The sequence below is a fragment of the Protopterus annectens genome, chromosome 13.part0 (assembly GCF_019279795.1).
Source record: "Protopterus annectens isolate FY-2018-M chromosome 13.part0, PAN1.0, whole genome shotgun sequence".
In the NCBI taxonomy this organism is placed as follows: domain Eukaryota; kingdom Metazoa; phylum Chordata; order Ceratodontiformes; family Protopteridae; genus Protopterus; species Protopterus annectens.
In genome coordinates, this window is record NC_056747.1 from 680528429 (window position 1) to 680554816 (window position 26388).

Here is a 26388-nt window from a genome sequence, read left to right on the forward strand (position 1 = left end):
TTTCAAAGGCTAAAAAAAAAAAAAAACACCACATCAGCAGGTAGTGGCAATATCCCAGGATGCATCTTGACTAGCATGAAGCATGATTTAGCCACACCCCTAATAACAATGTTCAACCTTAACCTCCATATGGGTTTTGTACCAAGTGAATGGAGAACAGCATCAGTTATTTCCCTGCATAAGGGAGGACCTTCCATGGACCCAGGTAGTTAAGTCTAACCAACTTCATATGCAAAGCCATGATGGAAAGAATTATCATGGAATTACTCAATTAGGACACAGGGAACCTCAAAACACTTGACCCATCTCAGTTTGGATTCGTCAAAGGCAGGCCATGCTTGCTCAATCAGGTGAACTTGTTTGAAAAGGTTACCAAAGCAATGTCTGAAAATAAAATGTTACACACCACCTATCTCAGCCTGGCCAAGGAGTCTGACACAATCCCCCACTAAGACATAGTAGAAAACCTTAATAAACTAGTAACAAACCCATTTGTCACTCACTGGATTGCCAACTGACTCACAGACAGGATGCAGGAGATCAAAATAGAAGAAACCACCTCCACAAAAAGATCACTCATTAGTGAAGTCCCCTAGGGTTTGGTGCTGAGACCTCTTCTGTTTGGTGTTTACTTCTTAGAAGTAAAAGCCAATACTAAAGGGCTCTGGATAACTAAGTTTGCAGATGGCTGCAAGCCAGGAACAGTGACTGAATCCCAAAAAATTCAGCCGTCCCATGAGAAGCCTTGTCCCAGGTAAATACATGTTATATGACCCATGGAGTAAAATTAAATGCTAGAAATTGCATTATTATCTTCTTTGGAACATCAACTCCCTCGGGAGCTACCACTTTGACAACACAGCCCTAAGAGTTGACCCAGTATTTCAGAACGTTTATGAATAGTGACCTCACCTTTGACCAACCTATGTCTGCTGTGATCGGGAAGTCTTTCTATTTTGTGCAGTTCATAAACTAGGGGATTGCTTCTATATCCAATGAGCCATTGCCCCCCCTTTACTCAGCTCTCATTAGGCCAGTCATTGAGTATGATGCCTCTTTTGGCATGCATCTGTCCAGACACATGCATCAACTGGAATGCCCACAGAAATACCTTATGAAAAGAATGCAAGACCTAAACAATATGTCTTACACAGCCAGCCTCATACCTCTATCACTATATTTGATCTCTCACACACTGATAAGAGGTGACCTGTGTCTAGTATACAAGGCATCCTCTGACCCATTATTAATGAACTTACTTCACATCTGCAAGTTGAATGGCATCAGAATTACTTAATCCAAGGACCTAAACCTCTTCTGCAACATTAACAGAATGGTTTGGAGGGAGAGGTATATTTTGCAGAGGATATCACTGTTCTGGAACAGACTCACCATCCACATAAAGCAAAGCTCATCCCTGACTCCATTCAAGCATAACTTGGATCAATGGATGAGAAACAGAAAATGTACCCCAAGACTTCCCTGTAATACTAATGGATAGAGGCAGCTCCTAAATGTTTTATCCTAGTGCATGGGTCCCTGTCAAATATCTATGCTTTGATTTAGTAATTATCACTGGAGTAATATATAAAATACAGATGTTGGAAAAAGTTAGGTGAATTTAAACTCCAGGGATAATTTAATTTCACCAAATGGGATAATTGGTCAAGCTTAAAATGACTCAGAAAAGCAATTGTCAGTACTAACCTATGAACCTATATGTATTAAAGCCCAAATACCTTTAAAAAGAGGATAAAAAGGAAGCATTACCTATTTCAAACTAACTACTAAAGAGGTGTCATTGACTTTGCCACATGCTAAAATATTTTCAGTGTTTGGTAGGAACCAAAGATTATGACAGAGTGGATTAAATGAATTCCAAACTTTGTTCTTTCAATACGCCTTTGGGTCATTACAGACTCCTAAAGCTACCTTTTTTGGATCTCATTAGCTTCTGAAGTATTCTCGAAGGTACTAACAATTATAGCTGAATGGCTTCATATAGTGGTCAGCACAGAGAATTCCATAATAGATTGGTGTGTCACAAAGCAGAATCATGATGAATAACTGATAAAGTTGTTGGACGGACTAAGGCCTTAATGTTTGAAGCTCAAAACAGCAAAATGCTGGATATGTGCCACTTCTTTGAAATACAAGAGGCATGTATTGATTAAAAAATGTTCTTCAGGCAAATAATGATTAGGTTAGGGCTATTGTGAATATCCAGAACCGTAGTGACAAATAATCTCTTATATACTCCACAGACATGGTACAGTATATGACTTAATTTCTCACTTATAATAATTAATAATGCCATTAAGAAAGCTGCTGGAACATAATATATTATGGTGGTAAAGAGATAAAAAAGTTTTTTAAGTTACTGAAATGTTTAATAACTACAGCGACAATTTTCAAGTATTGTGATGTGGCATTATATACAACTTTGCAAGCTGATGCTAAACAACCAGGTCTAGGTGCAGTTCCCTTACAGGTGGGCAAGCCCATAGTTTATGGATTCAATGATCAAGAGGTAATAAGATATATTACAAAACCAAATAGTGAAGGGAATGCTTGCTATTGTCTTTGGCTGTCAAATTGTTTGTGATCATAATTATGCCATCAACATTCCAGTAGAATTAAACAAACCAGATTAGATTTTCAGAAAAATATTTCATAAAACTCCATCATATCTGCAGAAGATGTTATCTTTACAAAAAATATGACTTGCATGTGCAGAACAAATCAGGAGTATATGTGCACGTTATGGGTAATTGTAGCAGTGTACAGCTGAATAAACGCAAACAGTATATATAGGAAATAGATTTGAAAATGCTGTGTAGTGGATCAAAGTTATGAATGAGAGGAGGAGAAAGCTTCTACTAAAGACAGCTTAAACCTTCAGTTGCTAAGAGATGTCATTATACCAGGATGGCCTGAAGGTAAGAAGCCATGTCATCCACATATCAGACCATATTTTTTTACTTTGTGGTGAACCACTGTGATCGAGTGTTGATATTTAAAGACAACAATATTTTTATTCAACTGCATGATAATCTACTGAATATAAAACTTTGCTGATAGAGCTAGCTAATATATAACTATGGCATGTTTAAAAATCAAAATCAGAGCTAATAACTCTTACTACAAATCTATATTCCTTCATTGTCTTGAATGAAACATGGAGTAGACTTGCTCCATACAGAACTCTATATTTTCTGTTGTATGTGGACAATTTCTCAAAATCCTCTGAAGTAGTGCATTGAAAGATGCTACTAGTCAATAAATGGTCAAATACCCTAAAATCTACATTTACAAATCATGGAATTCTGGAACAAGTTTCATCTGACAGTGCTTTCAGTTTATTACCAAATAGTTTCAAGCATTTGCCAAGTAATGGGAATGCACTCCTATCGCATCAAGTCCATACATTTCAAGATGGTCTACACAGTGGAAAATGTGATAAAGAAGCATGACTATTCAGAAACTGAAGATAATTTCTTATCTTGTCTTGAATGCCTAGACACTCCATTGCAATCTGTGGTACTGTTACCAATGCAAGATACTTTTGGGTCAAGTATTTAACATTAACTGCATCATTTCTGTTTCTGGCATCTGAAAGCAAGCAAGCAAAAAAACAGAACTGCTGTAAGCAATACAGTAGTAACATCGTTTTTTTTTCCTGTGAAAAACTGGAAATAGAATAAACCATTACTCAGCTGTTAAAGATAGATTTGCCCTTAAATTTCCAAGTACAGTAGTACTTCGATTCTTCTACATCATACATTGTATACTATGTTGATCTTCAAATCTACTGCAAGAACAGGAGGCATCTACAGAAATTGCCAGATGTGCAGATGTTAACATGACATACCGGTACTAAAGGGTTTTGTGGGCAATTCATTGCAAATATCCAGTTCTGCATCAATCAGTAATTCTTCAAGATCTCTGCATAAGCTGCCTCAGTCTTCCAAAAAAATGGTGCTGATCCAAATGGAAGTGAGCAAGTTTGTGACCATGCAAAAACAGGTAGTGGCTGTAAATATTCTGCATATGGCCATTTATTCATAAAACCATGCAAATGTCAAGATTGTACATGATTAAGTATTCCAATGTGTGAAGTTTTGTTGTTTGCACTTCTCACCTGACTCACAGTTAGCATTACATACTGCCTTATACTATTACTATGTAAGTAATTGTAAATAAATTATTTTATAGGAGTATGCATGTATTCTTCAGTAAAATGTGGATGTCAGATACAGAGGCGTGTGATTAACGCAGTGTAGCTTTAAAAAACCTTAGCTTTAAAATAAAGTCACATGATTTGTGATGCTGTCTGTCTTCAGTAAAACGGTGAACTGCAAGCAGCTCAGTATTCGTGCACCTGGTTACTCTGGCTATCTTGACACTGTATATTATTAATATAATCATTATACATATGTGATAATTTAGCTTCATGTAATACAAAAATTGATAAGACAGGGTGCAACTTGTATATTGCTCTGTGATAACACTACTGATGAGAAAGCAAGACACACATGTGTTTGTGTAGCCACAGTATAGGCAAAGTAGCTTTTAGGCATTCTGTGGTAATAGTATTTATAGGCGTTCCACACTGCATGGATTTTTTGAAAATACAAGGAAGATAATTTGACACGTCCAGTTGGATTGCTAAAAGGAAATAACATTAAAGGAGAAAATGAAATCAGTATCCTCAACATCAAAAATAAAATTAAGTATCAACATTAGGACCCTTCACAACTGGGGCTTTGCCTGCATTAAGCAATGATAATAATAATAATCATCGGGCAATGCTTAGCTCATCATAAACATACCTACTACCTTAATTTTAATTTTTTGTATGTTGCTGAGGAATAGAACCAACACTGAAAGGATAGTGAACTCTGTCATATTGTATTATTTAAGTGTATGTGTTGTAAATATCTAGTAAGAGAAGTGACTTGTAGTATGCATTTGTATTATATATATATATATATATAATGTCTTTAATTAAACTTTAAGTAATGATTTAAACATTTATTGTGTGCAGTATGTAAATATCTGAATGAAAGCAAAAATAACCTTGATTTGAAATAAGTGATGCTATGGACAAGCTGACTTCACTTTTGTAATGTGGTAAATGTTCATAGCGAAATCACATACCATAGTTAAGGCACACACACACACACACACACACACACACACACACACACACACACACACACACACACACACACACACACACACACACACACACACACAGACACACACACACACACACACACACACACACACTTTCACTATAAATATGATTAATTCTGTAGTGTAAGTCCTGTTTACAAATCAGCACTCTGCTTGTATAACTCGCACTGAAGAAGACCTTTCTAAATCCCAACCATTACGTTTTAAAGTAGTGTGAGAGAATACCTTAATTCTCTCCCCATTTTCTGGTTACCACAGCAGAAGCTAAACCGACATAATCTGTGGTTGCTACATTTTTAAAGCTCAAAGAAAATAATTTTATATTCAGTTGCCAACTCAACAGCTGTCCAGAGAGAGTGACATTTCAAATGATAAACAATGATATTAAACTGATGTCTGATGATGTGACGGTACAAATAGTGCAGGTATGACATGGTCAAGTACAACATATTCTCGTAGAAAACTGCAAAGACGTGTAGAAAGGGTTCAATGCATTACCACTCCTGTATAAAAATGGCAGGTTGCAAATGCTGCATTGTAGGAACTAAAATCATGGAGGCTTGCAGAAATATCTTACAAACAAATTATTGATCTTTTTTGGGAGTCCTGACAGATAAGTACTTGAAAAGCATTTTATTTAGGGGTAAAAAGGTGGCCATCTTGTGAAAATTTGAAACAGACTGAAGCAAGCTGTGTATTTCTTTTTTTAATTGTATGTATTTGCTTCCATAACATGACTGTGCTTTTCAGGAGTTCATGAAATGGCTGCCAATTTCATTAAAGTGCACTGCCAATACCTGGCAGTGCTCTTAATGTGTAGAATAAATGAGCTGTAAGCTATAGTAGTAAATGCCACATAGGAGTTTGAATCCCATAATCTCCATTTGTATACATTCTGACCATATAAATTTAACTAAATTTGCTGATCATCGCAAATGCAAATATCTGCATCTAATGGACACTACTTTATTAACAAAAGTGAAGAATCATTGAAGGTTTACAGTTCAGTAACTAACTCTATGGCAAAGAGGAATAAAGCTCTGAATGTAATCAAACAACCTGGTTTTGGTTAAAGGACCGCACTCTGCTGGAGCTGTCAGAGATGGTGGGAATGAGTGGCGAATGCCAGTTCCCCCTTCCTGGTAAGAAAAAGGGGATCCAATGACAACAATGAGTGATTTAATCACTTTCCTGAAGAGTGGGTGCATGTTACGGCATGCAGTATCCAGTTGGGACACGTGCTTTGCCCTGCCAAGCTGGCGAGGTTACCCTCTCCTTGCTTACTTGGTGGAGGTACTGCAAGTCTCTGCACTGATACTGGTGAACACATTGGCTGCCAGCAGTAGGGTTAGGTCTTATTCTTAATAATCCCTCCCCTCATTGTCTGTATCAGAATAAGATGGTTTCTGATTGCTGAGGACCTGGTCTGGGGACATTTAGACTCCATCTCTTAATGTAGCTAGCCCTGATCTGAGGAGGAAAAGCCAGACCATCATGTCATTGAGAAGAACGCAACACTCAGCAAATTAATGGACAATCACCAAGCTGAACCAAGCAGTGAGAGCCAGAGGGACCAAAGCCCAAAGGACCCTTAATAAATGATGAATGTTTGTGGGCTGCACTCACATACAGTTGCCCCCCAGCTGGTGCAAGCATAAGACCTTGTGTGCCTAGCTACCTCTGGAGAGAGTGGTCCCTCTACAGTGTATAAATATATATATATATATATATATATATATATATATATATATATATATATATATATAAAATATATATATATACATATATATATATATATATATATATATATATATATATATGTATATGTCTATATATATGATGCAAGTGGCTGAGGGGGCTTATGGGAATGAATTGGTATTTTGGGGACAGATGGCTTGATGTTATTAATTACAGTTTGTAAAACATACTGCAATAGCCAACTTTGTGATATTTTATTCTTTTTTAGACATACTGCAGCAGACAGCTTTTTGATTTTTTTTTTTTATTTTTAAACGTGAATAATGAACTCCCACAAGATGAACCTTCTACAATAAAACATTCTTATTAAGGTTTTATGATATGTTTTTATTCAGTTATCAGCTCCTGGAAACTCCACATGGCTTAAATGGTAATGATGCAATGACAGGAGAGAAAACTACTATATTACCAATGAATATAATGCATTGGGCATTCAAATGTTCAGAACAAAAGGTAACAGCAGATGATCAAGAAACAGAAAGAGAAAGATATTTTGCATATTTCATCTTTACTATGCACTTCAATTTTACTCAAGGAAAGTCTTCAAACAAAAGGAGACATTATTAATTTTATAGAATGTGTGCCATTGCTCACAAAATGAGGATTTTTTTTACCCCAAAACATTATAATGCAGAAATGATTGGTAGCAACCGTTTCAGTTTTCTGACATTTGTATAATGTTATCTCAGGGTTTCAATTAGTCACGTGTAAACTCCATGCTTTGTTTCTTTTCATAGCTCAAGTGACTTGTCAATGTATCAGACATTTGCTACATATTAAAGGTTTTCACTTACTTTCAAATTAGGATGTATACTTCGAGTGAAAGATACCATTTAAAGCCCTGATGGATTTCATTATCATGTGCTTAGATCCATGTAAGAACAATATGCGTTACTCTAACTTTCTGCTAACCTTTACAATCTCATCGAACTTTGGATAATGCTATAAAGTCCTAATTGCTCACTTCTTTTGTACATATGTTGCTCATTCTTATGTCTCATGTTTTTTAATGTGTACCTTCTACCCTTAATGATTTTGTCTGTTACACCTTTCATTCTATGGCCTAAATCTATGTCTTATCCAAATCAACAACAAAAAAAAATGGCATGCTTACACGCATGGGAATGCTTATCGTGAAACTTGGGGAGGTATGGGGGGATCTAGTGCAGTTACAGTCTCTCTAGTATATATAAATGTTGTGGCACATCTCCCAGGAAAAAAAGCAATGACATGTTTTCACTTCTTACAAACATTACTGTTCCTTGTCAGTGAAAGTTTTTCTGGTTCTACTCTTGTGGTATAGTAATTTCAACTCAATCTGCTTTTGCTGTTTTGACCTACCTAAGTAACTAGCCCTAGCAGAGATGGTGGTACCTGTGCATGTCTGCTATCTCGTGGTTGATGAACTATCATTATTCCTGAAAGTTCTGTGTCGTATAATCACATCATTTTATATCAGGTGTACCGCAAATACACAGACAAAAAATACTAGCTAGAGTTCCACAAAATAAAAGCAGTTTAAATGAAAAAAAAAATCACTTCTGGGGATATGCGGGGTGCCAAGCTCATTACAGTAGTGTCCTTAGGGTATTGACAACAGGGCTATGTGAGTTGCAGAACATTGAGACCTGCACTATGAGATCTGAAAGTGTTCAGACCAGTACAGTAAGGTATAAATGGCTCGGAGACCAGCATTATATTAAGCAGAGTGCTAATGCAGCATGCGTCCGTATTGTATCAGCTGTCAAGTGTAGATACAGCATGTTCCCAAGCACTGCATCTTCTATTGCAAGTGCCACAGCATGTTTCCAAACACTACATCAGTTGATGAATGCTGACACAGCATTTTCCCAAACAATGCATCCAGAGTCAAGCAATGACTTAGTATATTCCCAAGCACTATCAGCTTTCAAGCTCAGATACAGCATGTAGCCAAGCACTGTGCTGACCCAGCATGTTACCATGTATATCAGCTGTCGACTGTTGACACAGCATGTTCCCAAACACTGCATCGGCTGTTGAGTGCTAACATAGCATGTTCCCATGTACTGTAGCAGCTGCTGAGTGCAGATATGGCATGTTCCCATGCACTGCATTGACTGTTGAGTGCTAACATAGCATGTTCCCATGCAGTATATCAGCTGTCGACTACTGACACAGCATGTTCCCAAACACTGCATCGGCTGTTGTGTGCTAACTAGCATGTTCCCATGTGGTGTATCAGCTGCTGAGTGCAGATACGGCATGTTCCCATGCACTGTATCAGCTGTCACGCACAGATACAGCATGCTCCCAAGCAATGTATCAGCTATTGAGTGCTGAGAAAAGCATGTCCCCATGCACTGTATCAGCTGTTGAGTGCTGACATAGCATGTTGCCGTGCATTTTATCTGTTGTCAAATTCAAAACATATCAAAAACAAGATGACACTGTCCCGAATTAGGTGGATTATTGGAATCATACTAAAGGCAAACAGAGAGAGAGAAAGCATGGCCTGTTGACAAATAAAAATGACATTTGTGGGTTATGATTCTAGCTCTCTGTTGTGGATAATTTAGAGCATTAGAACTGTACTAGTCATTTTCCTTGGTTCTAGTAAATATTCTTAATTTTGGAGAATGTAAGAACAAAGCTTGAACTTAAATCATTACTTTAACTTGGCTCGTTATTCAAAGACATTTTTTTTTCTTTAAAAGAAGGAAAGTACATTCTAGCCATTTATTATTTCTGTTTCTGAAAAGGGCCAGTAGTAATTATAGTTAACAAGCCGGAAACTATAGATTCAGACATACTGTTCCTCTAAGTATGATTAGAGGAGCCGTTTTTTAGGCAAATGACTGCAAACATTATGCTGTAAACAAATATTTCCTGCTTATTCTACAGGACGTCTGTATCTCTCTCTCAGAGTATTCCAGACCCCACACAAAGTCAGAATCCCAGGATTACGGCCATCAGAACCAGATAATAAGCTCACTTTTATAAGGGTAAAATGTACCGAGTCCAGACATGGGAGGTCACTCTAGATTTTAGAGATTGAAGTACTGGGACTTGGTGAAATTTCATCTGAAGGCAATCACACCAGAAAATTTTAGAATTAGGGGCAAATTGCGTTCACATTACTTATCTGCTCTGTTTAGCACTGTCTTACTGTTCTGTCTCAGGGAGTCAGTTTTTATCATTACACTTGTGGGTAGAAAGCACACCACACCACACTGAAACAGAACTTACAGTCATTTAAACAGAATTCAAACAACTTGTTCATGGGTCAACTACCTGTCAAAAATGTCAAGTTCTAATAGGCTGTTTTTCATTCATACCATGGCTATATTTTGTGATTTAAAAATTATAATTCTAAGATAAGATATGAAAATTAACATTGATATTAGTGATATGAAATTTATTTTCATATAATACATAGTAAGGCTTTGACTTAGTGTAACTGGAAGTCAGTTTGTTTATCTATTTCTTTTCTTTTTTTTTAGGGGCTGAACTTCCTTACTATTTATTTAATTTCTGGAAGACACATGCTCTCTACACAAGGGTTACCTGACATGAATCTCTCATCATGAAATTATGCACATAGCTGAGTGTCTGTACTTGAGCCTTTCTCTCTCTCTCATTTGTGTGCACAGTTTTTATTATTGGTGTGCACTGTTTTTATCATTGGTGTGCACAGTTTTTATTATTGGTGTGCACAGTTTTTATCATTGGTGTGCACCGTTTTTATTATTGGTGTGCACAGTTTTTATTATTGGTGTGCACTGTTTTTATCATTAGTGTGCACAGTTTTTATCATTGGTGTGCACAGTTTTTATTATTGGTGTGCACTGTTTTTATCATTGGTGTGCACAGTTTTTATCATTGGTGTGCACAGTTTTTATTATTGGTGTGCACTGTTTTTATCATTGGTGTGCACAGTTGTTATCATTGGTTTGCACAGTTTTTATTATTGGTGTGCACTGTTTTTATCATTGGTGTGCACAGTTTTTATCATTGGTGTGCACAGTTTTTATCATTGGTGTGCACTGTTTTTGTTATTGGTGTGCACTGTTTTTGTTATTGGTGTGCATTGTTTTCATCATTGGTGTGCACATTTTTTAAGATTGGTGTGCACTGTTTTTATCTGTGCATTTCCCACATAACCATGATACCCTGTGCAACTCTCAAACATGTATTCACTACAAAGCCTGGGCTGACAGTGTCTTCTCCTTTCATTGTAGTCACCTCTTTCTGTCCCTTCTTGTTCAGTTTAGTGAAGGACGAACTCTTCTGAAAAGTTCCTCCACAGTTATAAAATTAGACACATGGTTGTATAGAATTAACAAAAAATATGCCTCAACATTAGACAGGAGGGCACAGAAAACTGGGGAGGCACAAAATGAACCTACTACTTGAAATTTCCCAAACCTTCATCTTGATGCAAGGACAGACAGAGCTTGCAGGCTTCCAAATTCATACTGCTACTAAGCAAAATCTGGTATTCACAACAAACAGTCCCCCCACTAACACAGAGCAGTACACTTGGAAAGCATTATTATTTGTGATGCATATATGTAGAGTGATCCAGTAGCAGAGTATTAACTTATTTTTAATTAGGTATCATTCCAATCCTACCCATATATTTGAAATGAAGATTTAGGATGTAAAGTGACTTGCTATAATAAAGTGATCTTGAATCCCTTGATCTGGTAGGTCAGCAGTTGTTCTAGCCCTGAGGCAGCTTGTTCCTTCTGTCTCTCTCTCCCTCTCTCCATCTCTCTCTCTCTCTCTCTGTCTCTCTATGTGTATGCACAGTATGTATATCTAATATACACACACCCACACACCCAACTACCCACACACATATACATATGTACACACACACACACACACACATATATATATATATAAATATATATATATATATATATATATATATATATATATATATATATATATATATATATATATATATATATATACACACACATAGTCTCTCACACAGACAGACACACATATATATTGTGCAGGTGTATATGTGCATCTCTATTTCTGCATGTTTGATACTGGAATTTACATCTACGAATTTCAGGAAAACCAATGTTTTGCAATCCATGGGTTATGACAGTAGCTCTCTCTAAAAACAGACTATTAGGAATGTAATCAGGAAAAATTACACAATAAAGCATGATTGCTTTACCATTAAAATACTTATAAAATAAAGGTTTGGGTTTGGTTACAAAACCAATAATACAAATTCTTAACATTAGAAGATTTATGATTTCCATATACTTTATAAACATTATAAGACATACATTTTGATTATGGAAACAGAACTGTGCATTTCTTAGTTTTTAATAGTGAGACACTTAGAAAAGAAAAAAAAACAACACTTTCTTTAAGAAGCTTCTTTTAAGTTCAGATTATTCCACCATTGAACACACTGTCCTTTGGTAGTCGGCTAGCCCTAGCCCCTGCAAGTAGCCTGAGAATACCAAAAGCCTTGGGTTTACGTGGGCCCCCTCCAGTCATTTGTGGCTTGGTTCAGTCACATGGGGGCTAGCTACTGATAATTTACCATGTTTATTTAAATCAGTGTAATTCCTGTTTTTCACACTCCATTCCTCAACTTAATATGAACTTGTGGATGTGGACTGGTGAGTTATTTTGTAGATGGATATGTGGGCTTTCTCATTTACCCACCTAACATGTTTGAAAACTACACACAAAATTGCATTTTTCATGGCAGCTGACAAAACTTTTTGATCCGGTCTACATATGTCAATCCATAGTCACAAACTAGCAGCAATCATAAATAACAGAATGGACCAATTTCCTGTGCTATTTTCAGAGGCTTTTTCAGATTTTGCTTCTTTTATTATTGTTTGTTTGGTTGAGTTTGTTGTTGTGGGGCATGAGACAGTGCCTATTACCCACCCCATGTTAACTGCCCATTTTACAGTCTGTGTCCATATTCTGTTGCTCTGATAGACCATGCACAGCTCAACCACCTTTCATTTCTATGCATGAAATATTATTTTGCTTGTTAAATCATTGTCTTTGATGGTGGCAGTGCAAGTGTTTGTCCCAATATACTGCCATAATACTCAGCGTATTATGGCAAATAAAGTTACTAGCCAGAAGAAAAACAGGTTTGCATGTATAGGTGGGATGCCATTTGCCTGCTGCACCCCACTGGGAGTCTGCAAAGTAGTTTTTCTGGTGCATTTTGTCTTCCGTCTGGGTGGATTTGTGGCTTCTATGTCAGTTTTCTGCTCAAAATCTGATGTATATTCCTTGCCATAAGTTTTGTGCACCTCAATCATGTTTTTCTTTGAAGCTGTGCTTCCAGTTTTGATGGTCTTGTATCTGTGTCTGTTACTACTGCAGTTTCTACCATGCTGTCTGTGTCTTGGTCGTGATTCCGTAGGAAAAACAGGCAGATTATTGTATGAGTGAAGTTCTGATTCCTCATTTTCCTCATAGGTAAGGTGAGGATGATGGTGGTTTTTATGGCTCACTTTTTCAGAAGTTGTGAAAGTGTTTGTTTTAGTCTGATGAAGCGATTCAGACCCAGTGCAGCTCCTGAAATCCTCCTTCGTAAGTGCCTTGAGGTCTCTGCCTTGTAGTTCCTTTGGAGACTCACAGATGACACTCGAACTTGATCCCCTGAACCGACGAAACCAGTCCCACAAGGAACGAGCTTTGCAATCACACTCCCAAGGATTTTCATTAAGTCTGAGAAACTCCAGCGATCCCAGCTGGGCCAAGGCATCTCCTGGAAGTTCTGCAAGGCTATTATTGAACAGAAAGAGAGTTGTTAGCTTCTTCAGGTCATGAAAAGCACGACGGACCCACTGGAGATTGTTCTGATGTAGGAGTAACCTGTCCAAGGTTGTTAACCCTCTAAATGTGTTCTGGTCCAGGCGCCATAGTTTATTCCCATGAAGAAAAAGATGGCTGAGGTTGACCAAGTCCATAAAGATGTCATCCTGTAAGTACTCTAATTGGTTGTCCTGAAGGTAAAGATACTGAAGGTTATGCAGACCATTGAATATGCCATCAGGGAGAGCATACAATCCACATTTGTAAAGGTGCAAAGCATGGAGCTTTACCAACCCATGGAATGTCCCAGATGCTAAAGACCTCAGGTACCGATTATCTCCCAGGTCAAGTTCTTCAAGCAGGTAGAGCCCATCAAAAGTCATTGGATCTATGTAGGTAATGTTGTTAGAATAAATCCACAAGGTTACCATGAAAGGGTTGAACTGACCTCTCAAGAGCATGGTGATGCGATTGTTTTGAAGGAAAATCCGTTCACTGCTGTTGGGGATTCCCTCTGGAATACTAACCAGGTTCTGGGCCTGGCAGCTGACAGTCATTGGGGATGGATAACACACACAGTTCTTAGGACAGGGTGCAGTAAAATGAAGTTCAAGGCCCATTATTACAAGGAACAGCTCCACTGAACACCCTGCAGAGAAACAGCAAAGCAAATGTTAAAGTTTATAGGCTGCAAAATACTTTTAAAACTGCAGCAGACTTATTTTTCACATTTGGAAGATTGTGAACATTAATAAATATATACAATATCAGAAAAAAATTGATAGAATCTTAGCTTTGCATTTCTGAAGTTCATTAACAACTCCATTACAAGACATCAAGTGCTAGTGATAAAAGAAACATTTTTTATGACAGCAATTAAAGTTCTATCATTTTGATTCCCAATGTTTTAAGTAACACACAATGTCATAAATGAAAATGAAAATCTTTGTCCACTATACATAACTCCGTGCATTGCAAGAAGGAATAAAATAATGGTACTGATCAGTTATAAGCAATATGCAAGGACTTGTATGCCTCCTAATAACAGATTGGATAGCCAGGAATGTGCCCTTACTTCATGGGCTGTACAGTCAAAAGTGATGCAGTCACCTGATGCATGTACTGTCTGGTGATATTGCTAAATACCATCCAATAATAAAACAAATTCATATAAAAAGTTGTGCAAGAGCATTTAAAGACATGGCAGCTAATCTGTAAGTAGTTTTCATGATAATTGGGAATATCAAAATCAAAGCTTGAGACTATCATTTTCATGCATATATGAAGGTACTTCATCAAATGTTGGTTTCTTTTTCAGAAAAAAAAAAACTTTATCTTGCAGTCACCTGCTACTCATTTTATCATCACCACTGCAAGTATTATACCTCAAGAACTGCTGCTGAATTCATTCCTAAGAGTTGCCGTAGTAATTTATGTCATACGACGTCAAAGTAGAAAAGAAAGAGAAAACAAGACTGCACTAATTGTTTTTCTAAAAATTGATGTTTAAAGTACAAACTGTAGGTGCTAAATTTTTTTTGTCTCTACTATGCTTTATTCACTAGCCAAGGACAGACATATAACAACATTCATTAATGCAGAAATACGGAAATAAATGTTCAATAAGGTTTCCTACCCACTGAATTAACTGCATATTCCTGGTTAGCCTACAACTGAACTCTTCCCACCAGAGCAAGAACTGGGTTACGCCTATCCCAATGTATTCTGGAAATTCTGCATGGTGTCTGACAAAAATAATGGTCTTCTGTGTCCACAACCTTTTCCAGAAAAAAGATACCTAACACTGAGACTGTACTGTTCCCAGTCTGATTCAAAATAATATCCTTCTGTTTCATCCATCTCATGATTATAGATATTACACTGAATTCTATTACTCTCATTCAGTTACTTAAACATTTCTATTGTGCCTCCCACCCCCACGTCTTCTGGGGTACATGCATTCTCATTTGTGCTCTTCACGGGCTGCATTGGTGGAGCAGTTAGTGTTGTCACCTCACAGCAAGAGGTTCTCCAGTTCTATTCTCAGCTGAAGCACCTTCTGTGTGTTGTCTGCATGTCCTCCTTGTGGTTGAATGAGTTTTAAAGACATGCAGTAGGTGTGTGTGTGCCTTCTGTAAAGGTTGGGCACTAGGCTGGCAACACGACACCATAAAAACTCCACTGCCAATCAATCTGCGGAACAGTGATCCGCTGTGGCAACCCCTAATGGGAGAAGCTAAAAGACATATGACTTCTGAAACTGTCCCTGCACTACTTCCTAGTCCCCATCATTCCACTACTGTCATATTTTCTCCCAAATGTAAAGATTTCATTAAGCATAATGGAGCAATATAGGTAGAGCTTTATTTTTTTTTTTTAATGTTGGCATTACACTTCCTTAATTATTACAATAGCTTCTGGGGATTTCTTGCTAAAGCAACATAGTATTTTAACACACACAAAAATAAAAGAAATATAGCTATTAATTGAACAATCACCCTTGCACAACATCCATATCACACATCATTACCATTGCAGGGGATCACAATGGCTGCCTGTTTATGGTTAAGTGTAAAAGTGACATCACTATATTAACTTTAGATAATATTTATTTGCCACTTACGTCTGGGTTAAAAGCAGAATGACTTCATCCAGGGGGGAATGAATAACTAAAGGCTGCAGACTCATCCTGTAAAACCCTTATTAGGCAAACCACTGTGTCTAAATTTCATAACTCCTTCCTTCATGAGTTCTTAATAAAGGTTATATGCTCAGCTAAGGATCAGTTCACTCTTGATTACATCTTTATTCAGCAGCTCACAAAATGTTCTCATGTGTAGACTAAACTTATTATTCCAGCAATCCGTATGATACTTTTACCAACTTCTCCATTTCCCGTATCCATTATGAGACCACTGTCAAATACTCTCTTCTTTCAGTATATGCCCTTTTAAATCTCATATCACCCAGAGAGTCTCTCACACATAGCAACATTGGTAGGTTTTAAAGAGTGGATAAAAGAAGCATCTCTGGAGGTGGAACATTCCTCTGCTGAGAGTACTTTAGTAACATTTGAATTGGATATGTACAAATGCTGTCTGAAGCTAAAACTTAAAACATTGCTCTTAAACAGTACAATTAAGCATATCAAACACATAGCAAGTAGTATACATAATCTAAATAACATTAATCCAACCAATGATTGACTTTTGCTGCCTATAGACATCATTTATGCAGCTGTACATGCACCTCTACTGTAGGACTTTGCAGTTTTTATTTTACCTGCATTACCTACCTTCTTCCAGTTTATAAATATATAATCATCCAATGCCTTATGCTACATTAAAATGTCTTTGTTGTACTGTTTAACACTATACTGTACTGCTTAAAATGCTTGTAACTGTTCACTGTAATCCTGGGTTGTGGTTGAAGTGGGTCCATCTGGATAAGTCCACTATCCTGGTCAACAGACTTAATATAGAAATAGAGTAAACAGCAAATCCTTTAACAGGAATGTATAAAATGCCTTCTACCCATAACCAGTGTGGTGATGCAACCTTTCACCTTTTCATAGGTAGGTACTGGGCTATTGGCCCTAGGGCCTATATAAGCCTAGCCAAAAAATGTACCCTGGCTTTCGCTACCCAAGAAAATTATTTTCCTGTGCCCCTGTCGGGCAGAGCCACGGAAGTGATCCCTGGGGTGAATTTTCCATTTCCCATACAATCATCAAGATTTTTCTTGGAGTGCTAATGAGGAGCTCTGTTTGACATAGATAGGTAGTCTGTTCCAGAGTATGGGAAGTCTCTAGGACAGGAATCTATCCCTCCAGCATGTTGTGTTTATTGTGGTGATAAGGTTTAGGTCCCTAGAGCGTGTAGCTCTGAGAGATTGGGATTTCTTTAAGTGGAGCATGTCCAACAGCTCTGGGTTTGACATAGCTTTGTATGTTAGGCAGAGAGCGCCCCTGAGTAGGTGATATGCGATGGAGTAAAGCTGTAGTTTTTTGAGACTGTCTGCGAAGGGCATCTGTTTGAGGCCAGTAATCCTCTTTGTAAGGTATTTCTGTGGTCTTTCCAGTTGTTTTGTTTTCAAAATATCAAAGGTTAAAATCCTACTTAGATTTAAGATAGCAGTCCATTATTCTGGAACATGTGATATGGCGGTACCAGGCCACATCTTAGGCAGCCACACTAGGAAGGGGGGCTTCTTTCTGCTGTACCAATAGAGCTCCTAGTGATTCTATTCAGAAAGTCCACTAACCTGAAGTGTATCCAGCATGGTCTGGTCAATATAAACTATATCTATTTTTGCAGATGTCCTGTTGACCGCTTACCAAATCCCTCTGCTGCTTCAAAGATCTTCTGCTAGACAGTACTATAATTTAGTATAAAAATGGCTAGCCACCTGACTAGGCTCATAGACTAGATGGTACAGAAATCCAAAGGATAATCATCGGAGAAGTAAATTCACTGAGCTCAGCGGGAACGGAAGCTGTTCATCTTCAGGATATGCTTACTGTCTGAAATTGTATATCATTTTCATTTGTTTCTTGTTTGCTTCCTTTTTGTAGATTCAGTTCCTAGTTTAAGTCTCTATTAACATATGTATGTGTTCCCTTGAAGCTTAGAAGTTATTTGATTATTCATGCGGCTTCTGAAGTCTCAAAAGGGTTGAGTTTCCCACTTTGGATTGATACAGTAAACCCTTCTTCATTCTCCTTGTCTAAAACTCACTTGTGGCAGCTCATGGAAAGATACAATCTTTAGATCCATTTATAATGAATTGGCTGAACCCTTTAGTACTTCCGGATCATGTGAAGTAAAATAGTTACAAACTGTAGTTGCCAGTCTCCAAAGAAAGGTGTCCTCTGAAAATTACTCTGAATATCTCAATCTGGATTTCAAAAAAATAGATAATACACAGAGCTGACAGCAAATCCACTAGGCTGTACTGATCTATGTACTGACTATGGATCCTCCTATTATTTTCTGCAGGTTTTGTACCATATATTTTCAGAATGGGTGTACAATGGCATAATAATAAGGGAACAGTTACTCTACCTAAAGGGAATTCTCTCCTTTTCATCTGTTTAAAATATATGTTGCTCTTTCTAGGACCTATTTCTTTGCATAGTACAAGCCAGACAACATTTCTTCACCAGATAACTTAACACATTTGTTAAGGAGTAGGGCTCCCCACAAGAATTATATACATTTTATGCCTACAATATAGGGAAAAACTTGTAATTTTAAGTTTTTATTCCACCTCTGTAAAACTGTAAGGATTAGTGGTTTATTCTAGTGTTTCAAATGAGATGCAAATGTCCCACTTTGTAAGCCATACTGGAAACATAGCCTGTACAACATTTCTTCCAGCTAGGCTTTGCATCCTCCCTATGTTGAGGTTTTGAGTGCATGGGAACATTGTATAAGTATTTTGGCAGCCATCCAAAACTAGCCAGGACATTTTCATGAAATGAAACTATAATGGACGTGTACCACCTCTACCACAGAGCCCGTGTCACACAACTATACTGGACATGTACCACCTCTTCCACAGACTCTGTGGCACATACGTATACTGGAGGTGCACCAGCTGTACCACAGATTCCATGTCACATAACTATGCTGGAGGTGTACCAATCCCTACCACACATTCAGAGTAACATAACTGCTGGTGGTGTACTAGCCCTATCACAGACTCCATGTCACAAAATATACTGAAGGTTTATCAGCTCTACCACAGACTTCATGTCACACACCGTGAAAACACAGCCCTAGCTCTAGATATCTTTGTTAGTTATATTGTGGGTGGCCCAGAAACTCTGAAAGTGCAGCATCAGTGTAACTGATCCCTTATGTTAATGGTTGTTACATTTCCTTTACAGCTGAAGAGAACAACAAATAAATGTCAGCAGTGATGCTATTAGATGAGTGACAAACATAATAATCCTGCATTGGAAATTCATAACTCACCATCCTTTTTGAGTGGGATGCAACTCACAGCTGGCTTTAAAAAATGTCACATTTTAAAATGGTGATGTTATCTCCCATCTTACAAACATTTCTAGAGGTTAGACCCCTACAACCACATTCTCCATTCTCTTAACTAATAGTCTTCATGAAGATATAATGCACTCTTGCTTATCCATGGATAATATACATGCAATTATGAATATGTTTATCGTAATAGATTTACTTCTGTTTTATAGTGTATAGATATAATATAAACTATTTCCTGAATCCATATTACACAGCACTCCCCCACTTTTATTACATAACCTTTTACTGGGATGTTAATTTGAATTTATCGGACTACATTCCAGGTTAAGTGCATATTACCTGACTTAACATTAGTTATATGTAAGTACATATTATGTGAGTTTTAAGAGTAAGTTATTGTCTGCTGGTTACTTCTCAAAGGTGCCTCATGATACAGGTGCGTCATATACAGTTTTATTGTTATGTAACAAATGAAGTTATGATGAAATAGACAACCACAATAATTCTTGGATGTTCACCACTTAGCAGGCTGCATGGGCTAGTAGTCAGAAGAATTAGCTGAAAATAATGTGCATTGAGCAGTTCTATATCCATGCCCTGATTTATGAGAGATGTAACTATTTATATAATGTGGAGGACACCCTCTCACCTTCACAGTTGGTTTTCAACACATAACGTCACGAAAATCAAACTAAACAACATCTGCTGAGACTACAAAAAAATCACTTCACAGACCTCAAAAAATTATGATTAAAGAGCTTTGGCAACAATCCACTAACACAACTCCACCATATTCACAAAAGATTGAGTTACCAGGCTACGGAATGCAAATCTTTCACTGCTGCTAATTTTGCTTGTCCAAGTAGAACTGTCCCAGTAACTAATGACTCCATCATCAGACACACTGACTCAACAGACACTAGGCTGGGAAAAAGACAGGGTAACATAATAAGGGCACTGCACTCCTTCATTTAGGAAAAGTATGACTATGACCTCATTGTGGTTCATTTAGGTGTGAATGACCCTGGGCACTCAACTCAGAAAAGCACGCAGAGAGACATAGTGGAGCTTTGCTATGCATGTGTCAAACACAAGTAAGACATTGGCCTTGCATGCAGTCCTACCCTCAGAATGATAAATACAAAGAGAAGATAATTAACTTTTACAAAAGGATAAGAACTTGGTGCCCTTCTTGTGGAATCCAGTATTTTGGCATGAGAAGATTGATGACCCAACTTGCTTGACCAAGGACAGTCTGCACCTTTTGTTCTACACCTTCTGCATTCTAGTCAAGGCACCAGCTGATCTCATAGTGACTTTTGTAAAGCAAGTTCCACCTCCTGGATATTCCAACATAAGAAATTGGTTAGTTGTAAATTCCAGTCCAGACCACATCAAGGTTGCTCTGCTGAATGCTGCTGCTGTGTCTTTCGGCTTATCCCAGTTAGGGTCGCCACAGCGGAACACCGGTCCGCTAATGTGTGGTAGTGGATTTTTACGTGCCGAGTTACCAGCCCTGACACACAACCTTCAACGAAGGCACGCCCATACACGCAGGCCTCCACACAGAAGACACTCTAACTGAGAATCGAACGCGACAACATCTTGCTGTGAGGCGACAATGCTACCACGGCACCACTACCGCTACAAGTCTTAATTGCCAGATCTCAAGGCTCTCCTACAAGGTAAACACATCGGTATCTGTGTTGTAATAGAGATTTTGTTTCATTGTAAAGAAAGTAGTTCCCCTTTACTGGAATTCAGTGCCTAGCATGCTCTAAGACTTGTTAGAAACAGTGGGGGAGAACCAGTATTTGTCAGACAGCCAATTATCTGTAGACAGATTCCATGTGACCCATATACAGAATTTATAACTTCAGATTACCATACACAAGACCAATTATCAATTAATAGTATGTTGTAGGTCACCTTCCATGTCCCTGGAGACCCACAAAATGTCTCTAAATATGATTATTGCACTACCTGTAAATAAACATACCTTTTTGATGTGTAATTTTAACTATCCATTGATTAACTGGAACACCTATACCACCAAGGCTGGATACAACCAAATATTCATAGACTTTGTAATTGCTAACTCATGTTTTCAAACTGTTAACCAGCCCACTAGGAGTCAAAAATCTTTTAATCTCAAATTAACAACTCCTTCATGGCATCTAAGTCCATCACAACAAACGTCTCTGAATTCAGTGACTTTAAAAAGGCAAACCTATTAAAACTACATACTGAGCTCTCAAGCTTCATCTGCAAAATTTACAGCCCCCTTGCAGCTTCATTTGTCACTTATTGCAATTAATTTTTTCACATCTACCTAATATCGTAAGCCAAGTTGTCCCAATCAAAAACAATATGAAAAATGTAAAATTAAACTGCCTTAGTAGATCTTCAGCATTAGGAAGTTCTGTAACAAAAGAAAGAAAGACTTATAATAAAGCAAATCAATCCACTTTAAAAACTGTATCAAAACTAATTACAAATCTCAAAGTTACCATAAGACAAATCAAAGCAGAATACAGACTAAAATTAACATTCAAAGCCCAAGAGCATTATAAATCATTCTTTACCTATATCAGAATATTAAGAAATAACACTCGGTAATCGTCTGAATAAACTCATAATGATGTTATCTACTATAACCCCAATGGTAGATACATTTATACCTGCAGATAAATTTACTACTAGCTTTAAACAAGAAACACAGTAATTTGACAAATTCCCAAGTCCCTTTCTCTTCCTAAGATTATCATTGAAGATGTCCTAACTGTACTCTCTAGAGATAAAAATGTTACCCATCTAGGTCCCAACACTATAGCTGGTTGCTTAGTTAACAATATCAAGAATGCCCTCTTTGAATCCCTTCTAAAACTGCTCTGCTTAAGCATAGCAACAGGGTATGGAAAACAGCTGCTGTTATGTCGCTCTAAAAGGGAGTCCTATGTTAGATCTTGGAAACTCTAGCCCCATCAGCCTAACAAGCTTAAATTGCAAATCTATGGAATGCATTATTTCTGATTTCATAGCAATGATATAAACATTCTTATATGGTTTTGTCACAGGGAGATTGTGTCTATTTAATTCAGTAAACATTTTTTGAGAAAGTCACTGAACCTGTAGATGATAGCCATGTGGTCGTACAGCACACCTTGGTCTGGCTAAGGCCTTTAACTCTATTCCCCATACTGAAACTGTAAACAAGCTTAAATGCAGACTATTATGTTGTAAGATGGGCAGCAAATCTCAGAAAGCAAGACAGTGACAAGATTCATTCCTCAAGGTTCAGTATTGGGACCCCTTTATTTGGCATCTGCTTCCCCAACCAAGTAACCTAGGCAAATGTCTGACTAAAATTGCCAATGAATGAAAGCTAGTTGTTGTTATTCACTCAGCATCTGATATAGTGTTACTACAATAAAGACTTTTAAACTATACAAACCAATTGTGTATTAGAAATTATCTTAAATTAAATGCAGAGAAATGTAGTATTGTCACCTATGGCAAAATCTAGACAGTAACTTACAGTACAGACAGCACCCCACTCCAGACTAATAGTCTTCACAACTTTTGACAACTTCATAGACTGCTGTCTGTCTTTGACCACCACATAGCAACAGTAGTGAAACAAATCCTTTTATCTTTCCAAGTTAATAACTAAAGGAGTCTCCAGTTAAAAGAAGTTATCATTGCTCTGTACACTGCCCAGTTCAGACCAGTTATGGACACAGCATGTATCTATCTGTCATGTAGCTAGAAAGACCCCAGAGGGTTCACCAGACTAAAGATCCCCAGCTACTGAAATGGGACTAAAGCCTTATCTTTGTCTCTGATAGAGTCATCTGTGGTGATTTATGTCATTGTATTCTGATAAGGACCAATCCTCTATGATGTCCACAAAATGAAATGCTCCATAAACACAAAAATAAAGATTTGAATTTCCATCAACATATAAATAACATATTCTGGAGGGACAGATTTATTACTCAACACTTCCTCGTTCTCTAGAATAATCCTTGCTTCCTTTAAGGTAAACCTTAATGGTTAGATGGATGCCCATAATTTATCCTGGGCCTGACTTGTTTTGCCCTCCTGGAGATAGGAGGCACCTTATGAGGGTGGTTATTGGCAAGCTGATTATGGGCCATGGACTGACTCTGTCTTACAAACTCTAAGAATCTATGAATTATAATCAGCTTGCAAAAGAGGGAGTGCTTATATTATCTACCCTTCTGGTTTGCTGCTGAAAATAAAAATAGGTGTTGACTGGGTCTTTCCTGATCAGAAAAAAAATAAGCAAAACTGAGAAAGTTAAGGGGGGTGGTGGCATGGAAAAATGAAGAGACTAACAGGAAAGTGAAAAGCAGAAAAACAGAAAACACCATCCCTAAGTAGCCTGTTTATCTTCTCTTTATTTAAAGATTTATTCTGAAATGTAGAGATGTTGCATTATTAGGTCTGGGTACATAGCTTAGCTGGTATGACAGTACGTGGACCGTCCAAAATCATCTCACACATCTAGACTCTTTTCTAAGTAATATTTAGGTCTTGCAGATATTCATCTATAAAAAAGGAACAGACATGGTTGGCATCTGACAATGAAATTACATCAGATGGAAGAAGCACCCACATGCTTTACCGTACTTACTGCATGAACTCCTTAGCCCAAGCTGTGACACTAAATAATGCTTATTGCTGTTTAATATTTTCACAGGGTGTATGGCAGTTGACTGAATGTGCATTGTCTTATCAAAAAACTTATCAGTGGCAGCTTGATAAAATCAAATAATTTGAACTGTAGCTTGACAGTGTCAATCCTGAGTGAAAAAGCTTTCAAAACCGCTACTGAAAAACAAGCAATGTCCACCTGAACAGCATGTCTATACTATAAACTAGTTACACTAAGTATTTGGCCTACATTTAATAGTATTTAGTGTTACATTTAGACTAAGCAACCCACCACCTACATGTCCCCATACGTTTTTCTGCCATATAACATTAATAAAGAAACCTGTCATTTAATGAATAACTGCAGTACCTGCACATTAAAACACACAATGTGTATACAAACATAAACTCTTTTACGAGTGTGGGGGGTGCAGAACCCACGCACCCCCTGTAGGAAGGTATGCCCGTTTTTGCTACCCTCTACCCTTTGGAATTAATTCTAAGGATGCTGTGTCACTGAGTAAAGGGGCATGTTTCCTGTTGCAGAGACCTCCTTCTGCACACCCAGTTCCTTGCTTAGAGACTGAAAGGAACACCACTTGGTTATTGTTTCAATCATCAAGTAATTCCAGTAGTTGCAATTCAGTGATTTCCATTTAGGAAGACATCTGTCAGCCATACACCTGTTGTACATGCGAAAGACCCCATATTATCATTTAATGCTCTCTGGTCTCACTTAACTTGTAGCTGTACTTGGAAGGCTAAAAATTATATGGTATGCATCATTTTCATTTCTGTCCATTGTTTTGCAAGCATGAGCCCCTATCATACTTTGTAGCTTATTTCTGCTTTCCCCAGGCCAAAATATCTCATTGTCTGAAAAATAAACTCATGGGGCAGGTAACTCATTCAGAATTCTGATTATCTGAATGATTTTAGAAATTTTCAGGCTTACATGTTAGAGCCACTGGAAGCAATGCAGAATTAGGCACACTGAGTGAAGTATAGAAGGTACTCAGAATAATATCTGACCATAAGAGACTAAATGTTGTTGGCTTTAGCAACACCGGTGGCTTCCCACCATCAGCATGGACAGTACTTGAGCAGTGAAATGTTTACATGCAAGGACAGTAAAGGTCAGCCTTTGCTACTAAATTGTGAACTACAGTTCCTAGTAATACACAAATCGTTCCTAGATTACCACTACCTGATATGGCCACAGCAGGCTGCGCTATTCCAGCAGAGATTAATTCTCAAGAACTGGAAAGATAAATCTGAGTCCTCAATAATAGATTGGGGGGTCACTTATGAGTAGCCAAGCAGTAAATGAAAAAATTAGCTATCAGTTTCTGGATAAATTACAGATCTTTAACAAAATGTGGTCATCATTTTTACATTTATCCTCATGTGACAGTTCCCATTTCCATTCTTCAAACTCTTTAACTGAGAATGTGTTAAACATTAAGAAATTAATACAAGCTATTCTAAGTCATTTCTGTTTCTGATGTTTGCATTAACTCATTTTTAATAAAACACACAAAGTCATAATTCCGATTTCCATATTATTACGATTCTTTCATGGTTAGAATTTTTGTTTTTGATCTGCATTTCTGATTATTCTGAACCTGTATACTGGAGAAGCTAATTATATTCTGCCAATCAATCCATTTTTAAGGTTTCATGTGACAGGTGACAGCAACTCTTGAATATTAAGTTAGGAGCTGCATGTCAGTAACAGTCACAACAGACAGACACTTATTTATTTATTTGTGGTTGAGGGTGCACTCCTGGACTTGTATAAATAAATGGATGATGCTGCAATTAGCATTTCAGGCAGGGGTTAAAACTGATGCTGTTTCTCTTTAAAGTTTTGACACTTGCTTTTAAATTGTAGATTCTGTTGTGTTTGGAATTGTCTAAACTACTTGCTAATTCAACAACA

The 26388-nt window shown here is 37.5% G+C and overlaps 1 protein-coding gene across 1 annotated transcript in view; it reads right to left on the reverse strand.

Moving 5' to 3' along the window:
- Positions 1 to 12275: 12275 nt before the first annotated feature.
- The window catches only part of RTN4RL1 (reticulon 4 receptor like 1), a 1043895-nt gene continuing 1029782 nt past the window's right edge, over positions 12276 to 26388 (reverse strand). Inside the window, exon 2 of the mRNA XM_044054370.1 lies at positions 12276 to 14410. Coding sequence (XP_043910305.1) covers positions 13044 to 14410 — 1367 coding nt within the window. The 3' untranslated portion in view covers positions 12276 to 13043. The remainder of the gene's footprint in view (positions 14411 to 26388) is intronic.